The sequence below is a fragment of the Chaetodon auriga genome, chromosome 4, assembly GCF_051107435.1.
Source record: "Chaetodon auriga isolate fChaAug3 chromosome 4, fChaAug3.hap1, whole genome shotgun sequence".
NCBI lineage: Eukaryota > Metazoa > Chordata > Actinopteri > Chaetodontiformes > Chaetodontidae > Chaetodon > Chaetodon auriga.
The window spans coordinates 3805172-3825736 of record NC_135077.1 but is presented as its reverse complement, the minus strand read 5'-3'; the positions used below and the strand labels follow the sequence as shown (position 1 = coordinate 3825736).

At 42.5% G+C, this 20565-nt stretch overlaps 4 protein-coding genes across 4 annotated transcripts; 3 read left to right on the top strand and 1 right to left on the bottom strand.

Annotated features, from left to right (window-relative positions):
• The first annotated feature begins 694 nt into the window (after positions 1-694).
• On the top strand, positions 695-6274 carry LOC143318917 (TRIO and F-actin-binding protein-like). The gene is made up of 11 exons (XM_076727445.1): positions 695-814; positions 1064-1132; positions 1366-1455; positions 1660-1754; positions 2957-3599; positions 3745-3979; positions 4202-4313; positions 4469-4628; positions 4810-4923; positions 5793-5879; positions 6027-6274. Exons 1-11 carry the CDS (start codon positions 788-790, stop codon positions 6171-6173), a joined length of 1779 nt encoding a protein of 592 aa, XP_076583560.1. The 5' UTR covers positions 695-787; the 3' UTR covers positions 6174-6274.
• An 80-nt stretch (positions 6275-6354) lies between these two features.
• LOC143318918 (essential MCU regulator, mitochondrial-like) lies at positions 6355-8412 on the bottom strand. The gene is made up of 3 exons (XM_076727448.1): positions 8243-8412; positions 6768-6926; positions 6355-6597 (listed from the first exon to the last, which is right to left on the bottom strand). The coding sequence occupies exons 1-2, from the start codon at positions 8399-8401 to the stop codon at positions 6789-6791; spliced, it is 297 nt and encodes a 98-aa protein (XP_076583563.1). The 5' UTR covers positions 8402-8412; the 3' UTR covers positions 6355-6597; positions 6768-6788.
• Positions 8413-9164: 752 nt separating this feature from the next.
• LOC143319918 (putative RNA-binding protein Luc7-like 1) lies at positions 9165-16401 on the top strand. Its single transcript, XM_076729188.1, has 10 exons — positions 9165-9762; positions 10272-10366; positions 11839-11937; positions 13040-13150; positions 13297-13440; positions 13592-13768; positions 13906-14090; positions 14183-14212; positions 14314-14469; positions 15298-16401. Exons 1-10 carry the CDS (start codon positions 9702-9704, stop codon positions 15530-15532), a joined length of 1293 nt encoding a protein of 430 aa, XP_076585303.1. The 5' UTR covers positions 9165-9701; the 3' UTR covers positions 15533-16401.
• Positions 16402-16995: 594 nt separating this feature from the next.
• pane1 (proliferation associated nuclear element) lies at positions 16996-20411 on the top strand. The gene is made up of 6 exons (XM_076729230.1): positions 16996-17133; positions 17782-17858; positions 18449-18547; positions 19084-19163; positions 19327-19418; positions 19939-20411. The coding sequence occupies exons 1-6, from the start codon at positions 17077-17079 to the stop codon at positions 20086-20088; spliced, it is 555 nt and encodes a 184-aa protein (XP_076585345.1). The 5' UTR covers positions 16996-17076; the 3' UTR covers positions 20089-20411.
• The last annotated feature ends 154 nt before the right edge of the window (positions 20412-20565 follow it).

The following is a 20565-nucleotide window of genomic DNA, read 5'->3' as shown; positions in this document are numbered from 1 at the left end:
TAAAGTAGCTCCCTGATATTTATTTCAGCTCTTTTACCTCAGGGGCCCCTCTCACAGAAGCGCCTTGCTGGAAAAAAAGCCATTAGTTAGCACTCTTATGTTTTAGGGCAGCATGTTCATATGATTTATCATCTTTATTAATAGATTCCAGGATGGTTAAAGCCACTGTATCCTGCAGGGTCAGCACTGCACTGTCATGCCTAAAGTCGCTGAGTCAACAAACAAAGAGGAGGGATGGTTACAAAACGAAGCATTCCGCATTTTGTTATTTCAATGCTGTGAATCACATGCAACCGTGCAAAAGTTGCAGTAGTGCAGAACATAATACTTCCACTGATGAGAGCGTGGTCGACTGAGACCAACATGTATGTTCATTACTTGCAATGTCTATTTCTTTCTGTCCTCCTCATGATATATACTGGACAATATGGTGCTTGCATGGTAAGTATTTGTTGTTATTTTGTGCTAACATGCTTTAACAGCACACCTGCTTGCCTTATAAGTCAGTCTGATAATGTTTTATCTGTTCCTCTTTGCACGGTTTGCAAACTACACCTCTTCCTTTTTTACGCTGCTATTCTGCAGCATACTTCCCATTTTTCTGCCTTTAAAGTTTCATCTGCTGCTCTATGCAGTGATGTTGGTATCTCACTAAGTCAGTCTGCCTCTGATGGTTTCCGTTTCCTGTAGTTTCACAATGAAGTGTGAGACAGAAACGACTACAGAATGCTCTCAAAGAGCTTTCTCTTAATGCTTTCATTTCAGGTGCTGTTACTTGAAGGGGTGGATGTCCAGACTGGATGAACATGGCAAGGTAAGTGGAAGTTTGTGAAGTTGTTCCTATGATGTATTTTTTTAAAAAGTCATTGTCATTTTCTGTTTTAATTCCTGTTGTAACGACAATCTCACACCTAGAAAGACAGTACAAAACACAGAGAATGAGACACTGCCTCTACACTATCTATAAAGAAGTCAACATACTGTAGTAGTGGCAGTCAGTAGATGTGTTTAACACATGTACAACAAATGAATTTTATGTCAATGTTTACTGTGTTTTGGTCAGTGGACGAAACACTGGTTTGTTCTGGGTGATACTTCACTGAGGTACTACAGAGACTCAGAGGCTGAGGAGGTGAGACCCGATATGTGACGTAAAAGTAGTTTCAGAACTGTAAGAACATTTCCTTGATGTTGGCCTACAGTGATTCCTTTTGATATACAGACAGTGATGTGAAATGGTCTTACAAAGGTTTCGCTGTTGTAAAATGGCCAATATCATCTTAAAATGATTCAGTTCATTTTTCTTTGGTGCTTCAGTTCCAAAACTCATTTGACTAAATTTAAACTCTTCTTGTTGTGGTGCAGTCAGATGATCTGGACGGAGAGATCAGCCTGACATCCTGTGTGAATGTGTCAGACTGTGATGTAGAGAAGAATTATGGACTCCAAATACAAGTATGTGTTTACTGTGTTTTGCTCCCTGTGTTGTACAGTAGACCATCAGACAGATGGACAGTCAGACGCCCCCTCACATCTTCCCCATTTCCACAGCAATTACATGTTTGGCTGCTTCCTGTTTAACAGTGTGTGTGTGTGTGTGTGTGTGTGTGTGTGTGTGTGTGTGTGTGTGTCTTTGCTCTGTCTTTTGATCTCCTCCAGACAAAGAGAGCAGTGTTCACTCTCTCTGCTATGACCTCCAGAATACGACGGAACTGGGTGAAGTTACTAAAGCAGGCGATCCAGAACAACACGCAGTGAGTCTGAGGTCTACTAGGAGACACTGGTGGAGGAGGAATTCAGATCTCTTACTTGAGTAAAAATAGCAGTACCACAGTGTAAAATTACTCCAACATGTAAAAGTACAAGTATTATAGTATAAGAATTTGAAGTACTTAATGCAAATAAATATCCATTGTGTTTGTTATGCCTTACCGTTAGGCAGCCCTATGGAGCAAACAACACACCACCACTGACCCAACTCAAGCACAAAAAAACAAAAAAACACAACGCTAACAAAAGACATAAAGTCAAAATGCAACACAAAATCTCAGGTTGAGAGGCAGCTAGACCAGCAGTCCACATGGCAGAAGCCTCTCTTCTGATGCAGTCACAGGGGGTTTTAAGCACTTCAGTCCCAGGTTAGGTGCACCTCATTCATCAATCAGATGTAGCACACCTGGGCAAAGCGAGAGGACAGGAGAGGAAAAGGGACAAACAGCACAAGGGACACAGACAGCTGTAACAGCGTTATTATACATTAAATGTTTAGATTATTATTGCTGTTGCTGCACGATACATGAGAATATGTACTTATACAAACTCCTCCTATTGGGAGACTACTTTATGCTCTGGACAGGAAATACACATTGCAAACAACATCTCAGTGATGCTAAGCCTATAAAGTGACCTAACTTGCTTGGCATGGCCCACATTTCAATACTGTAAACTTGTGATTGATCTGTTCTGTCTTATACCCTCTAAAATAAAACAAATCTAAGATAAAATAAATCATAAATTAAAATTGTTGAGGTTCATTCTTGACCTTGGAAACAGCAGCTGACTAAATAATCTCATTTGAAGGTCCCTTTTTGGAGCTTCAGTAAAATAACTAATAAAACTGCTACTTCAGCTGCCAGTGCCTACAGAATCTGCCATCATTTGTCAGGTCACAACATATTACTACTTATAGTAATAATAAGTAATTATTGATGTGCTAATTACAAAATAGGACATCCTTCATGGTGAATAGCTGACGTTCATCATGTTATTCCAGCAACATGTGCGAAAATCCTCAGTCTCATTTAAAAGGCAGGCTTGCATTGACCTGAAAATTCCTGAACGCTGTGAAGAAATGCAGACGACGTGATTGAGTGAGTCTGTCTGTTGTGAACCCCTCTATCATCTTTCTTCTGATGTGTAACACTACCCTCCTGTCTTCCCCTCACTCTGACCTCAGCCAATCAGACACCGGCAGCGAGAAAGAGAACCCCCTCTCCCGGAGACCGTCGTCATGCCAACCCCCTGCTCGGTTCACCTGCGAGGGCTCCGGCTATGAACCGACCGCTTCCACCTGCACCGCCGCAGCTGCAAACTCCCACCGGGCCGACCACCAGCACCAAACTGCAGACGGGAATCTGGACGCAGACTTATCTCCAGCCAGTCAGAGGGAGGAAGGGGAGGGCTGGGACCGTGAGCAAGCGAAGCGATTGGAGCAGAGGAACAAGTGGTTTGAGGAGGGGGTCCTTTTAGGTGAGATGGGCAGCAGGTGGGACTCCATGGAGCTGAAAAGGGGGAGCGTGCCTGTCCCTGTTATTGAGACCATGGACTCAGAGGTCAACATGAAGTGGACAGAGTTCGAGAAGCTGTCATTCAGGGACATGAGCGCACCGTCTCTCATTGGAGCGCAGGCTTATCAGTCAGGCACCTCACAGGCATCACAGTCTCTCTTTAGCTCCCAGACTTATAAATCGAGCCCTGAAGAGGCCGAACAGTCTGTCACTGTATCAGAAACTAATATATCGAGCTCAAAGAGGGCTCTTCCATCGATGAATGGAGCCCAAGCTATACAAACAAATACAGCTGAAGCACTTCAAAAGGAGGTAAGAAAGAACTTAAAGTCACTCCACTACAAAAAGCAGAGAAGTAACATTCCTTTAAAGTGTTTTTAAGGCAAGAAATTACGTCAATATCCAGAAGTGATCCTTTCCCTCCTCTCTTTCCTGCCCTCATCCATCCATCTCCCAGGCCCTCTCTCTTCGAAAGCAAATGGAGACCATTAAGAAGGAGCGTGCCGCCATGGGGATAGAGGTGGACAGCCCATGCGGTCCCGGGGCCCCGTGTAGGGCCAGACTAGAAGCCATGGAAGTAGCCCATCAGAAAGCACTGCAAGAGCTGCAGGAGAAACATGCGAGGGAGATCAGGGAGCTGGAGGAACAGAGAGACAGGATGCTGCAGGAGGAGAGCCAGACAGCTGCGAAAGGTACAGCAGAGAGAACAGTTACATCAGGGACACTTTAGTACAAAGTAGGAATGCACTGCCTGCTTGCAGCCAGCCGCTCGCTGTATGTACTTATGTCTTTTAAAATCATATTGTTTGTTTATGCTATGTTCACAATTCTAGTAACTGTACGTGTTGTTCTTAATGCTGTGTGGTGAAGGCAGAGACAGCTCAAGTAACTAATTAACTAACTGTTAATCAAAGCAATGGAGGCACTGAGAACAGCTCACAGACAGGAGCTGGAGAGAGAGGTTGAGAAGGCCCGGAGGTCGGCCGGAGGGGCTGCACACGTGGATGCTGCATACAAAGACCACATGTAAGTTTATTACAGTCACTCTGTTATCATACTGAGAGAGTTCTCCATCTCACAGGCTCTCGCTGCAGGCTTAAGATGTTCTATACTTGACCATGACCCCGTGTATGGTAGCCCATTATAATTTACTCCATAACTCGTGTGTTTGTGCGGTTCAGGCCCGAGGCGGACGGCTTGCATGGTGAGTTAGATGTGCTGTCAGAACGCTACTCTCAGAAGTGCCTGCAGCTGAGCCGCACTGAGCAGAGCAGCAAGAGCCGAGAGACTGAGCTCGGTCGCAAGGAGAGAGAGCTGGAGCAGCTCAGAAGAGAGAACCAGGTTCATATACATGCCTGATACACCAGCTCATAGATTGTAAAAATAATTGCTATAAGTTCTGTTCTTTTTCATTCTTATAAGGTTAAATTAATAGGGAAACATAATGAGCCACAACAGTAAGAATCATGCCAGTTCACAATATATTTGCACACCATAATTTGCGCTAAAAATCTCTTTTCAGGAGCTTAAGGCCAAGGTGGTGGAGGAGATGAGCCGCATGCGTTATTTCATCACAGGCCAGAGGGCGGACATGGTATCTCTTGGCAACACTGAGCGCTCTGCGTCAGAAGTAGAGGTATTGATAGCAATAAGTTCAGTGGTTGTGACAAAATTAGAAACTACGTAATCTCAACTCAGGTGAAAGTAGGTGATACCAAAACACCTGAACCTCTTGCCGCATTTCAACCCAGTTTCGTTTATTGCAGCTGAAATATTAACTTGGGCTTGAAGGACAAATGTTGACATTACTGTCATGATGAGGAAGCAGAGAGCAGAGTTTGACATATGTGCTGTGGGAGTGTGAACCCACTTTAGTGAAACAAATTGATTAAAGCCTTTTTACTGTTTTGTCTCATATCCCCAGTAATGACTCCCTGTTGTAACACTGATACCCATTAACGTTTTGTCTGGTGGCCTCATTTGTGCCGAGCAGCTGTGGTTGGTCACATTGTACTGCAGCACATGCTGCCATCTACTGCCTGATTCACATATTTCAGAATACCAGTCTTACACATCACTGTATTGTACAGAAAGGTTTTATGGCTGGACTTCCTGAAATTCCACAACAATGGTGGAACTATTTACATCTTTTACTTCAGGAAAAATAACAATACACCAGTGTCAAAATACTCCATCATAAGTAAAAGTCCTGCATCCAAAGTATCATCAACAGAGTGTTACTGAAAGTATTTGTTATGCACACAAATGGTCCATGTAGTTGTACTTTTTTAATATATTATTGGATCATTGTTACTGATGCATTTATGTGTAAGAAACATTTAGTCTTGTAGTGGGTTGTGCTGGAGCTAATATTAATTATATTGTATACTGTAGTAAAGCAGTATAATCTATAACAATGCATTATATTTTCTAAACTGGCCATATATAAAATGACTTGAAAATACCTTAAACAATGCTTAACAACTTTCTATCTTCCTCTTCCAGACATTACTAAGGGCAAAAGACAGTGAGGTGCAGTACCTCAAAAAAGAAATCAGCTGTCTGCAAAATGAAGTGCAGTCTCTCACCAAGGTATGTTTTATGATCTGACCTCTTGTATTATACAAATGATCAAAAATAATACACTCCTCTATGTTGCACGTTTACATGTTTTATTGACACAGTCCTCCTTCCTTGACTTTGATGTGTCATCCATATTTGTCCCAACTTTTACTGCAGGAGAAAGACGCAGCTTATGAGCGTTATAAGGAGGCCTATGTAGAGCTGAGTAACACAAAGGGTCGCGGCCAGCTGGAGAAGGACTCCCTCAACGAGCACTTGAGACTGGCCAGCGCTGCACTTCAGGAGGGAGCGAGGAAGACCTGACCAATGAGGACAACCGCTAAAAACTTACCTTTCAGAACAGAGACAGCAAGCCAATGTCAAATATTTACAAAATATAACATCGCAATAATAATATGTCCTCTTATGACTCACATGATTTAGGAAAGTCACAATAAAAATCAATGCAACGATTGTGTACTTAAAAAACAAAAAGCAAAGCCTGTTCACATTAAATAACATTTTAATGCATTTGTAATTGACTCTGTTTATTGAGTCACGTACACAAACATGCAAACAAGAGTGAAGGCGTCACAGGTAGATCTGAGAGCCTCACATGATATGAGATTTCCAAAAAAATGAATTCAGTGAAAACAACATAAACAGCAGCAGAGAGAGGAAGGAGATGGGTGGAGGTAAAAGGATGCCCCATCTTTCTTCATCTCCCTTGTGCCAGCTGGTATGCACCCTGTGGATGGAAATAAAGAAAAGGTCACCTCCTTCATACTATTACCATTTGTCATCACTGCAAACACAAGCTCCACCCTTTGACATGAAGCTGACACACCCTTTAGACATGGATAAGAGCAAAAGGCCCAAGAAACTGCTTAAAGGTTAAATAAGGCGCGGCTACTTTACCATCTATTTTCTGAAGTTAGCTCAGTCATCGTCGTCGTCGTCCTCGGGGACAAAGATGTCATGCTCCTCCAAGAGAGCGGCAAAGTTCTTGCTGATCAGAGTTCCCACATACAGGAAAGGCACCACAACAACTGCCATGCGGAAAAGACCGAAAGGTGTCTGGAAAACATGAGGAGGAACAGTTGAGTGACATGAAAATTACGTTTAGACACACGGACAGTTCAGGTTACTGACAAGATTAATCGCCCACTCAGTTTGCTCCAGGATAGTTTGGTTCAGATTTGTGATTATGGGCAAGCTACATAAAAAAATCTAATCTTCAAAGAGACTATAGCAGAGCAGACAATCTCCGGCAGCCACTAAACAGCTGGATTCAGTAGACGTTGGGTGCAACAAAGCCTAAATTTGTTTGCAGCAGGCCAAAATGTGTACTTAATTTCCATAAACGTTCTGGTTAAAAAGGTGATTATCTACTACTACATCAAAGTATTTTTATTGGGAAAAGCTCTGAATTAAAGCACAATATCAACTGTCATAATTGGGGCTTTATAGCGGGTCCGAGTTCACTTCCTAATTTATAACTTGAAGCCCTGTTTTGAAGATGGCCTGTGTCAAAATCTAGTTCAAAGGCCTTCATGATCTCAGTCGGTACCTCTTCCTACATTAATGTGCTTAATCAAACTACCTGCAGCCAGTCCTGGAGCAGGCAGTAATCCAGCACACACAGGCAGAAAGACAGTGGAGGGAATGTGGGGTTAATATGTGCCTGTCAGCCCATTTTTGCACCACAGCAGGTTGATCCAGCCATGAGTGGAGCAATTCTTTAAATACTGCTTTACTGTTCAGTCCTTGTCTACAGCCTTCAGAGGGATTTTTCTGTTTTCTTTACGGTTATATTAAATTGTCTGAGAAAAGATAAAGAGGCTAATTGGGATTATCCGTTTGGTCTCTGTATAATATAGTCGACTTGATACAAAAGAAACCCTCCCAATAGGCCTACATATTCAGATGTTACGGTGCATTGCTGTGTTATTGTGTCTGTGCTGTTCAGCTGTGAGTTTATTGAAGTTAATCGAATTAATACATAATGTATTTGTAACATAAACATATACCCTGCATTTCCCTCGACCTTTCCTGCCTCGACAACGTTGCACTCCAAGATGTGTAATATTTAGGTCAAATTGTTACGCATTACACAAAACAATTCACCAAAAGCACATCTTCTAATTACATGTTTTTTCAATTGTTCATTAAATACACGCTTTAATCCAGCCTTGAACTGACTACCTTACTTCCTCAAAGTCCCTCTATGTTCGTGTAAACATGCGTTAATTGGCTGCCTTGACGAACCCGAGCACGCATTCTGCATTTCTATTCGCCATAGTACGTGTCAATTCAGGGGTAAATCCCGCCTACGATGTCAGTCATATTTGCCGTCGGTTTTCAGTCGGTAACCAAGGCAGAATAAAACTCACTTTATCCGGTTTGGGTAAGATTGCTCCCGACGCCGTTGATACTGCGGTCCTGCTTTGAGTCACCCTCGATATGTTAGATGTTTTCAAGCCGGTGTTACGGCTCATTATGCCCATATTTTTGGACAGTCGTAGTGGAAGCCGCAGTATACTCGTCGCCATTTTTTCCTGTGTGTGTGCTGGGCAGGGTGGGACGTGTCTTTGGGTGGGACTGAGATGACTTTTATGGGCGTGTTTGGACGTTTGACAGAAAAACACCAACAATCGCGTACTGGAGAATTTTGATGCACACTTTGCAATAATCAGTTGTATATACTGCAAATTAAACTGCGTCGTGTAACTTAGACATTTGTGGCAGCTTCCATTTCCTCCATCAAATTTACGTGGCGACACACCGTGGACGTCACCGACTGCTATGTAAATTATGAAAAATGAAAAAAAAATTAAAACGTTATTTATTTACAACAAAGGCAAACAACAAAAGCCATCACAGTATAAAACAAAGTAAAAATAATAATAATAATAATAAAAAAATCTGTACAAGACAGGGACTCAATGTGGTCCATTAAATTAAGTTCATCTTAAAGTTCTAATTACATCAAAATAATTTAAAAATGTTAAAAGCCTTTTTTTTGTTCTTCATAAGATAAAGTGCTGTATTGTATTTATTTGATTAATTAAGTTAATTGATAAAGGATTTGTCGAAATTTTACACACACACACACACACACACACACACACGCACATATATTATATATATTATTATTATATATATTTCCCCGAAGTAAAATAAAATGAGGGTGGATATGATCAGCGAGAAATGACGATTGCTCCATAATTGTTTTGCGTGCGGGCCAAATTATTTGTTTCCGGACATTTTGGCAGGGAGGTGTAACGTCACCAAACCGACCAGCGCGCGAACTGCAGCACTTCCTCGAGGCGGAGGCATGTGAGCGCGCTCCGCGGCGACGCGCGTGGTGGGGAAGTGGGGAAGACGGAAGAACGGGCGTTGAATAAACTTGCCAACTTCTCGCTAACCGGCCAGAAATACAGTTAGATATTATGTTTCATTAGAGTTGGTTACTTATTCGGTACGATTTTAGTAAACCAACAAAACGCCCTGTCTACATTCAGTCACCGCCCTCTCAACTCGGCACACGACACGACCAGGAGACTCTAGCAGTTTTTAAACAGACGTTGCACTTGCTGAACCGACCCGAAGTCATCCAGCGTTACAAAGTCACATTTAGCTGTTGTTAAAGTGCTGTGATAACCAGCAAATTGTGCTAGCGTCACACACAACCAGCTCGCTGGCTCAGCGGGACTCGAGCCTTTTCTCCTTGTGGGAAAAGTTGTCGGTTGTGGTGGTGGAGGAGCCAACGAGGCCTGCAGTTGAAGCTGCATGTGTGAGGACTGACTGGCGAAGAGTGACTCTCACAGCGTTAGCTAAACACTCAGAAACATGTCGGCCCAGGCACAGATGCGAGCGATGCTGGACCAGCTGATGGGGACTGGGAGAGACGGTGAGCACGGCGGGCCGATCGGTGTCTGATCAAATTGAGACATGAGTTTGTGTTGTTGCTAGCATTAGCCGGAAAGCTAACCAGTCTGCCGGATAGAGACAGTGAGGCATGCTTTGCAAACCAAGCTAGCTAACATGAGGATAGCCAGCCGGCTAGCTACCTGTTGTTTTTGAGTTTGTGTTTACATAGCAAGTTAAGTTGTTGCGAACATTGTTGCGTATATTTACAAATACTCATAACATTTTAGCATCCTGTTTAGTCGTGGCCGGTATGCTCTTCTCCTCGTGGCTCCGTTTCTTGCCACCAGATGTTGTCATGTTATCAGACTCATCCGCGCAGCTAACTTTACAGATGTATGACTCATCGACTCAATTTCATGATTCATCGAAATTCCGTACCACAACGATTTCATCTGTATCGTACATGTTTCAGTCGGGGGGGCTGTCTGACGAACGTGTTAAACCACAAGCTAATGTGTCTGTCTGTTGTTTTGGTTTTCTTGTTTTAAGGAGATACCATGAGGCAGAGAATCAAATTCACAGATGAACGAGTCTGCAAAAGTCACCTTTTGGATTCATGTCCACACGACATTCTGTCTGGCACTGTGAGTATACACACACCCACACATAGAGACGATTATCATGTACCATGTAGACTACGGCCAGAAAGTGTCAGAATAGTTGTCAGTGGTTTGGGGTCTGCAAAGTGAGCTTACAATGATACACTGACTATAAGCTGAAAGTGCTGACTTTGAGCTTTTAAGGTGAGCACATTTACGTTGTGTGAATAGCATAGGACTCATCTTTTGTTAAACATTGTCTTCTATGAAAGGACCAATGCTTCAGGTCAGTGGTTGAAAACATGTATACAAGATGTTTCACAGCCTTAGGACAAAAAAAAAAAAAAACCTAGAAAGCTAGAGGGGAAAAACAGCTGCAGTACAATGCCTGACAGAGCAAGGAACAGTACTGTCAGCTAAGATGATAATAATGATAATGTGGCCAAAGACTTCTATCATGCTCTATGTCATTTCATGTCATGGTTTAAAACAAAAGACTTGAAACAATAAAACTAACTTTCTTCCAAAATGCAAGCTTTAAGGTTCAGCATAAGAACAACAGAGATGCGACAGAGTTGCATTATGGCCGCCATCTGTCACTCTCTGGTTGAGAAGGTGGTAAGCAGTCCTGCTGCCCAAATAACACGACCTTGCCGGGAAGCTGCTGGATTGCTATATCGCCCTGCCCATCCTGAATATATAGCAGAGACGCTAAAGCTGTTTCCTTGTATTAACTCTGGACATTGTCCAGAGTTGCTCTTTCAGATGCATTCACACTTATGGGAAATACTCCGTTTAGTTTAGGTGGGGGGTGGCATCTGGGTAGACTGTGCAGGAAGAGGACTCGTCTGTAATAATGGTGGTTTTTGCCTGGATACCAATACTCCATGTATTTGTATGTATCCACAATGTCAATGAATGAGTGGAAAGCGATATACAGGCCAGCAGAAAAGAGTATAAAGCAGCGACACCACGTGCAATGTCATCAACACACACACACATTTTGTAGCAGGGTAGCAGTGCATACACAGTGAATGACAGTGTGTAAATACGGCTCTGGCAGTGAAAACAGTCTTGCCAAATTGGTGGACACATTTCTACCGTTGCACAGTATATACCATCGTACTGCCCAATATTACTGTGAGCTGATGTTTGGGTCATGGACCGAAGCCAGATTTTGGCTGTAAACGATTGAATGTAGCTTTTAATGTGTCCAATTACTTTCTGGTAATGTTGGGAGACTGTATATTAAAAGGGCTGCAGCTCCAGCACGATGCATCTGATGTGGAGTTAAAACTGAGAGTCAGCACTTTAACCTCAAAATCACTGCTTGCTTTCTCAATACTTTGACTGCACTGAACATAACCAGATAATATGGATGCAATGAAGCAATAGTCAATGCTCTAAAACATGATGACATATTAACATTAGGGAATTATTGGTTTGAGAAATCTCAAGGTGAGTGGAATGATGAAGCATATCAACGCAGTTCATTGATGTCTTTCTGATTTCTGTAGAGAATGGACCTGGGAGAGTGTATGAAAGTTCATGACTTGGCCCTCAGAGCAGACTACGAGATTGCCTCTAAGGAGCAGGAGTACTTCTTCGAACTTGATGTGAGTCTCTCTCACACACACACACACACACACACACACACACACACACACACACACAAACAAACCATTTTCTGACATTTTCAGCAGTGAAACACTTGCAAGTGCAGATTCCTGTTCAGCTTCTTTGTAACATAAAGAATGTAATTCTGCTTTTCACCTCACAGTCATCACAGTGCAGGGTTGTAACGTCTTTCCTCGTTGTGTTACATACCACTGTGCAGTGTTTTAGAAATCACATATCACTCGAGCTGGATTTCATGGATCATATTTCAGTTTCTCAGCCATAATTGTAACAACACCAACACAGCACCTTGTTTTTCTTCCTCACAGTTCTATTTTTGGTATCAGTGCCTGCAAAGCCTAATAGTACATATCCTGACTACCTTCCTAACCTCATCTTGGAGATGTTCAAACAATGCCAGTTAGTAATCAATCATGCACACTTTAGTTATACCACGCAACAAGGCTGCTTTACTGTCACACCAGGGATAGCAGGTTGGATGACAGTAAATTAATTCAGACTGTGTAAAGTGTAAATGAGATGACAACCATCCTGCTTTCTTCTGGATGGTTGTCATCTCCTATATGGTTCACCTGATGATGTGATGCTTGCAGAAGATGAGCTGAAAATTGAAACTGATGGCCTAGACTTGACTAGGGTAGGGGTCCAGCTTATAAGCGAGACACACTCTGGCTTTCCACTTGTGCTGCTCTCATATCCAAAAATATCAGAATTTGGTCAAAGTGGTGCTGTTGAATTGTGACTGACTGCATAAGAGTGATTGAGAGCAGGGTGAAAGAATGAGCAGTCAGGTTTCTAAGGATGATTGGTGTGAGTATCGCAGGTAAACCTTGTTGGTATATGCTAAATAGCAAGCACATAGTAAACATATATACTTAGTACAAGTAATAAATTACACATTAAGAATTCTCCAAAGTACCTATGGAATTTCTAAAGAGGTTGTTTTCTGACAAAGTTTTAAAAAGGAAATGAGTCTCTTTTAGTATATCTTAGCAAGTGTTTGAAATGATTACCATTATTTTCTATAAGTCTATACTTCACACACTCAAAAGGTCATTTATCTCATGTGTTTTCTCACAGGCTGCTGAACACCTTCAGTCTTTCATTGCTGACTGCGACCGCAGGACTGAGCTGGCCAAGAAGAGACTAGCTGAGACGCAGGATGAGATCAGCGCTGAAGTGGCTGCAAAGGTGACAAACTCACTGCTAGATTCTTGACAGGTTTTAGGGAATGCTTTATTCTTCAAGGGAATAACTCACCATCTGTTTGTCAAGAATCTGTGAAAAGTAAGCTTGGGGCTGATTTTTTACATCTCCTTTTCCTCTGCCATGAAAAGGCAGAACGTGTCCACGAGCTGAACGAAGAGATCGGGAAGATGCTGGCACGGGCCGAGCAGCTCGGGAGCGAGGGGAATGTAGATGAAGCCCAGCAGTTGCTGGAAATGGTGGAGAAGACCCGCGCTCTGAAGAAAGAAGCAGAGGTCAGAACTTAAATAACTGCTTTGTTGTGACTCATGTATAGTTTACTGATAACATCAACAGCGATGCCATCAGTGACTCATCATTCTGTGACTTAATTGTAACCAAAGGCAGTTGAACTCAGTCTCCTCCGCCTCATAACATTTCTTTCAGGATGTGTACAGAAACTCGATGCCAGCCTCCAGCTTTCAACAACAAAAGCTACGGGTGTGCGAGGTGTGCTCTGCCTACTTGGGTCTTCATGACAACGATCGCCGTCTAGCTGACCACTTTGGGGGCAAACTGCACCTCGGCTTCATTGAAATCCGCGAGAAGCTTGAAAAGCTCAGAGTAAGGGGACCGGCATGTACAGAACCATGATTCTCATGGAGTTTCAGCTATGTTTCTATTATTTGGTATTGCTCAGAACGTAGAATATAATCAGCTGCTAGTATTTCTCACTTTCCTGCTGTTATTGTTTCATGCAGAAAGCAGTCATAGAGAAACAAGAACGAATGCGAATGAGAAGACGAGAGGAACGTGAAAAAGAAGATGAAAGGGAGCGACAGTGGGAGATTGAGCGGGAGCGAGAACGAGAGCGGGAGCGAGAACGAGAACGCGAAAGAGAGCGAGAATGGGAGAGAGAACGAGACAGGGAGAGGGAGCGAAGGAGGTAAGAAACAGCCTCACTTCCACTGTCACAGGTGTACAGATAACAGCTCATTGTCATCTGGAAACAGAAACCGATGTGTGTTTCTGCCTTAGGTCAAGATCTAGAAGCGCAGACCGATACAGGTATGTTTACTTTGATTTTTGAGTTTTGTCTTTTTCAGAGGCGTGACTGACCGATGATTTCAAGCCTAAATATCTTTTTCTCAATAAAATTATCTTCGCAGGGATGGAGGCAGCTCGTCTTCCCATCGTTCAAGACGCCACCGCTCCTCCCGTTCCAGAGAAGAAGGTGGAGATCGGGATCGTGAGAGAGAGCGGAAACATCGACACAAGGACAGGCATCGCTCACGCTCCCACTCTCACAGGCGCAAAAGGAAGAGGTGTGGCTTTTATCCACCACTGAGACTCACATGAAGCATCACAAGGACAGGAGTGGTGGTCTGAGAGCGTAACTAACTTAACCCAGACACTAAACTGCATATACAATACACGTGATGTAACTGGTGTTCACATATCAGCTGTCACATTGAGAACACATGAACCAGATGAATGCAGGCAAAGTCAATAGAAAGTGACAAAGTTAGTTAATCAGTTAATATTTGATATGTGAATAGAAATTTGTTGACTTAGTGAGAAGTTCTCCTGACATGCAGTACAAAATAGAATCGGCTTCAGGCAAGACTTCATGCAGGTTCTTAGACTTTAATTTAGCGTTGAAACAATGAATCAATCAGTCGATCAACAGAACAGCAGTCAACAGCTGTAGATAACCGCTGAGTCCTCAAGGTCATCAACTGTCTGATTTCTTCTGCATTAAAAAAAATACTCTTCTGGGGCGCTCCTGTAGCTCAGTTGGTAGGGTGTGCACCCCATGTACTGAGGCTGTCAGTCCTCTGCAGGGGCCACAGGTTTGACTCTTGAAGTTTACTTTTCATGATGTTTTAAAGGTCCAGTGTGCAAGTGTGTAGGATTTAGGAGGATCATTGGCAGAATATAATGTTCATAGCTGTGTTTTCATTAGTGCTGACTCACCTGAAGATAAGAATTGTGTTTTTGTTACCTTAGAATAAGTCAGTTTTATCTATAAAGAGAGTGAGTCCTCTTCCACTGAGTCCACCATGTTCCTGAGGCAGGGCTGTTCATTTGGTTGCAATCTGCTTTCATGATGGTTCTTAAAATAAAATCTGTTGCTTTTGGTTTTTCCTCAGGTCCCCGAGAGACAGATCATCCCACACCCGTGAAAGAGAGCGCTCACCCTCCCAGGATAAATGTGGAGAGGGATGGCGTGACGACAGGGCAGAGTACAGAGACTGGGAGGACAGGGAGAACAGGGAGAATTCCCCCTCGGCGGACACAGCCAGAGGCAGGGAACGAGAGAGATCCCTGTCATACGAGCGCGACCGACGCTCCAGCTCCGAGGAGCGAGAGTCTGGCGAGATATGAACAGGAGGGGACACCTCCGAAGTCTTTGATTTGGATATATTGTTTAGTAAAAGGAGCATGGAGAGATGAGTGTGTTGGTGAGAGAGCGTGTGTGTGTCGGCTTTGTATGTGCGTTCATGTTAAAAGTGGGACATGTACATTCGCATGTACATTAGCAGGGGTGCATGGTGGAAATTTAACCTGGGGATGAGGGAACAACTTCAGTGGTGGCGGTCAAGGAAACTTGCAAAATCAACTTTTTTAAGACTCTGAATTGTTGGACTAGTGTGACCTGGAAGCAGTTTAGTCATTTTTATGCCATCTTGTTGATCTTATGTACAGTTATTTTGACAGCGATGGAGGGATTCGTGAGTGGAGAGACAGCAGCCTTGCTTTAAGTCTGTTTATTTCACTCACACGAAGTGCTGTTTTTTTTTTATCATTAGTTGGACCTTAAGTGTTCATCCGTTTTGTCGATGTGGATTCATTTACACGGGTTGGACTCATTCATGTTGCATAACTGTTGCAGTAATGTTTGAAATGACTGAAGGCACTTCTGATGTTTGTGTTTTATCCACTGCCTTCAAGCCATAACAATCTCATTTGGAAAATCTGATACACATCCCCAAGCCTACCCTAAAATCAGGATGCAGTGATGAGCTTCTACTTTGAAAATAAACTCACTCACCTCCCTGAAAGAAGTCATCCAAATGACATGACACGCTCAGTTGTCTGACGTGAGTACGTATAGATGACGTGTCTCTTTACATACTGACACTCTGAAGGCACAGGGACTTGTGTCCTATTTGCTGTGATACAACCTGGATGTACGGGGGGAACCTACTTTGCTGTGCCATCATTAAGTGAATAAAATTTTCTGCTTCCATTCAAAGATGATGTGTTTACACAGATTTCTCTTTAACTTCAGCATGTTGATGCATACAGTTTGCAGGCAGTAAAGTAAAATTAGGCATCTTATATTTGTCACACAACAAGAGCTTTTCTGTAGCCAGAGGATCTGCGTTTTCCCTCTCCTTTTAGCTTTATTGACACTACACACACACACACACACACACACACACACACACACACACACACACACACACACACTTTTGAACCCCAGCATTTACTGGCCATTTAGCTTATGTAAATTGTCTCAGTTTCCTACAGTGAAATCACAGGTGTGTCATGGCTCAGATGTGTGCCTACCTGCCCTGCCGATGAGTCACTGACCCACAGTCAGACCTGCTTACATGCTGCTGTGATTCATTTTTAGCTCATAATTATTTGTGGAGCGCTGAAATGCCGGTACGACATTTTGCTCTGAAGATTCAAACGGCGCCTGTCACGTCATGAGGAGTGCGCAAAACACCTAGCGGCCAGTAGGGGGCAGAAAGTAACTGCGTATGTACGGACAACGTCATGACGTCCCCTGCCTGTGAAGGGAAGACATCATGACGTCAGACGCATGTTCGGAAAAGAAGCGCGAATAAACATGAAAGATTCCGCACTGGATAGAATCACTGAATTGTCCAAACTGACGCTGTCTTAACGTCTCTGTCAGGATGTCGTCATTGAAACCGTTCAGTAAGCTGCCTGGTTTGAACACAGCGAACATCTTGGTGAGTTTGTGTTTTCTTAGCTTTCGCCATTGACAGCTGCAGTGTGTTTGGGGTTTGTGGATGATGAGGTGTTGTAGCTGCTCTCGGGATGAGCTGAGAGTGAAGTAAATACTTCACTTTCTACCGGAAACAAAGGCCTATTTCCTTTTAAACAAACCGCTTTTACAATATTTGAAGGTCATTGTAAGATCAATGTCCTTCCTGACATAACGATATATTCAGGTTTAAAGCACTTCACGTAAGTCTCACATGAAGCTCGCCCTGATGCAGCAGCTCAAAGTTTCAAAACAAAAGCATAACGCTTACAAGCATTAATGTAAGTACAGGTACAACATTTTAATATTGTACCTGATCCAAGTGACATGATATCTTTTCTGTTAACACCAGTGCATTATATTTAAAGAAGGTGTATGTTGTCGTCACATAGTCAAAAATAATTTCTCTCTGAAATGCAGTAGAGTAGAAACAAGTTACACACAATGTAAACACTGAAGTAAAGGACCAGCACCAGCTCAGTACTCGAGTACATGTAGGACACTTGTATCAGTGCAGTCCATCTGAGTTTAGAGTATTCTTTTGTACTTCTCTTTCATGGCGCTGTGTTACCTTACAATGATTTTGTGCTGACTTGGAGTGTTTTTCCTCCAGCTGGTGGAGAGCGAGGAGCAGTTTCAGCAGAGTTTAGCAGCTGCTCTGGTGGAGGAGACCGCCGTCACGGTGAACGTGTGAGTACTGCTGTCCGAACTGCTGAAGGCAGCTGCCGGTTTTAGGAAATGGTCATTAAGTACACAACTGGAAACATCTGCTATTCTGTTATTGAAACTAAGACTTGTTTCGTATTATTTATCTTGTGTGTCTCTCTAAGCAATAAAAGAAAAATACAGTATTAAAAACTCTGTATAATCAACAAGAGGAGGTGCTGCATACTTTGGGAAAATTTGAGGCTTCAGCTCAGCTGTTGCTGCATTTGTACTTCATTGTATAATCAGAGTTAGTGTAATTACCAGTTTCCAACTGGTAAATTATGTCCACATTGAGTCATAATTGCAACTGGAAAGCTTTTTCTCAAGGCTCCAATATCCAACTTGGTACTTAATAATACATAACGTAGTGTTATATGCACAGTATTTTTAAATCTCATACAACCATCTTGAGCTGTCGGATGACATGAACACACACGAGTCATAAACAAGTGTTTCATCTGTTCCATTCATCCATCCCACGTGACGTGTCGTCAACACAGAATTACCCCCTCTGTTTACTAACTGGTGATCATACTCAGCCTGACAGCGGTCTTGTTTCTTGCACCAATCAGGAGGCTCGCTAAGAGTCTGCCTCTGCCTATGGAGAATGAAGAGAGTCGGCCGCGGATAGACCTGGTGGTGTTTATCATCAACCTGACCTCAGAGCTCAGGTAACCTTCAAATCTCACCTGTTTGTCTTTCCAAACCTCTTGAACTCAGGTAAAATATCTTCTGTGCGTTCTAGTTTTGTTCGTCTGAATGAAACTCAATGAATCCTGCTTAGATGTCAAGAGTTCACAGCTGTATTTTGTGCATCAAGAAGTATTTATTTCTCTGCCTTAAATCACATATATTAGTGTAAAATCTCACCTGTTGTTTGATAATTATAGACATTCGAACTCAGTAGCATTGCATCCACTGTACTTCTTAGTTACAAAATGTGCTTCCTTCTTTTCATCTTGCTGCCAAACCCTTTAAAACCCAGACACAGACTCAGTACTAGTACTACCATACACTACTATTAAAGTACAAGGGCTGATTGTCATCATGTAGAAAAGAATGACTGATTTCTCTCACTTGATTTGGTCTTTATATTGCGTGTTTTATCAGTAAAAATTACTGTGATCTCCAAGTATTCATGAACTGTCAAAACATATTATGTTATACTAATTCATTCTGTGACATGTATTATTTTGTTTTGTCATAGTTTCCAGTCAGCAGAAGCTTCCCTGAAATATCTGGACCCTGGATATTTCCTTGGAAAAGTCTGCTTCATGGTCACTAATGGTAACGGCAATGGGTTAAATTATTTAAGTATTTTTTTGCTGCCCTCAGCTCTTTAAATCACATAAAGGAAGACAAAATGGGAGCAAAGAGGATGAAATTAGTCTGCGTTGTGTTGAAAAATGACCTGCTTTTAGCTGCCCTCTTGTGCATCTGTCTCTTGTAGCTCGTAACGCTTCGGTCCCCACAGTGCGTCTGGACGCTGTCAGGAAGCTGGCTGCATCCCTCCACTGCCCTTTGCTGTTTGCAGAGGATCAGGTTTGTGCCAATTTCCCACAAACTTTAAGGATGGTGTAAGACGTAATTTCAGAGACAAACTCGTGTGGCACTGTAAGGAAGTGTGAGGGCAGCAGGAGATCTACAGGCCTTAAAAATCTTTAAAGTCACTGAATCAGTCTCCAAAAACAGGCTTCAGGATGTATTAAGACGTCTGAATTAATTACTATTTTTTTAATCATTTTTATTTTTATCATTGAGTAATCTGCAGATTATTTTCTCAAATAATCATTTTGTCTGTCAAAATTATTTAAAAAAAAAATACTGTTATAATTTCCCAAAGCCAAAGCCCAAAGATATTCAATTTACTATCACGTATAAGATGGAAAAGCATGAAGTCTTTGCATTAGAGAAGCTGGAATCAGCACATTTTGCCTTTTCTCATGTCTCATCCAGCTCTTCATCCACCCTGTAGTGACGTAGCTGAGCTGTGGCTCAGTGTTTCTTGGGGTCCCTGTGCGGTTTCTGTAAAAACACCTGCATGTAATGTTTTTCCCTGCAGACACCGGATGGTTTGACCAACGCTACAGAACGGCTGCTGACAATCCTGAAGGTGGCCGCCGGCCTTGTTCCCATGGCGACTGCTCTCTACCTGTCCAACCTGACTCGCTGTACTGTGCCCACAGACATTGACCTGCAGAACTTCGATTAACTCCTCTGGCTGTTTTCTCGAAGGAGATGTCTCTCTCTGACTTTCATGTATATATTTATTTGTAGGAGACCAATGCAGCTGGACTCCAGCTACATGAGCATGTGACTTATCATTTTACATTTAATGTTTTCGCTTTGGCTTTTTCCTTTCTGTCTGTCTCCCTGCAATCAAAGGATACCCGCCGAGTCCTTAAAGTATTAAAGACGTACCGCACGCTTCATGATGTTTTTGAGGTGTAAACTAAATTATATGAGTGTACTGTGATGAAACACATCGATGCTGATTTCTCATCAAACTTATAAACACCGACTTTTCATGGGTCGAAAATGGCTCAACATGCCTGTGTGCTGTTATAAATCATCCTGAACCTTGCAAGGCCAATGCTGACATAAGGAGAACAGTTTGGGACTTACATCATTACATTTATAAGTTATATATTATTATTAAAAATAATAATAAAATTGGGATCATTCACAG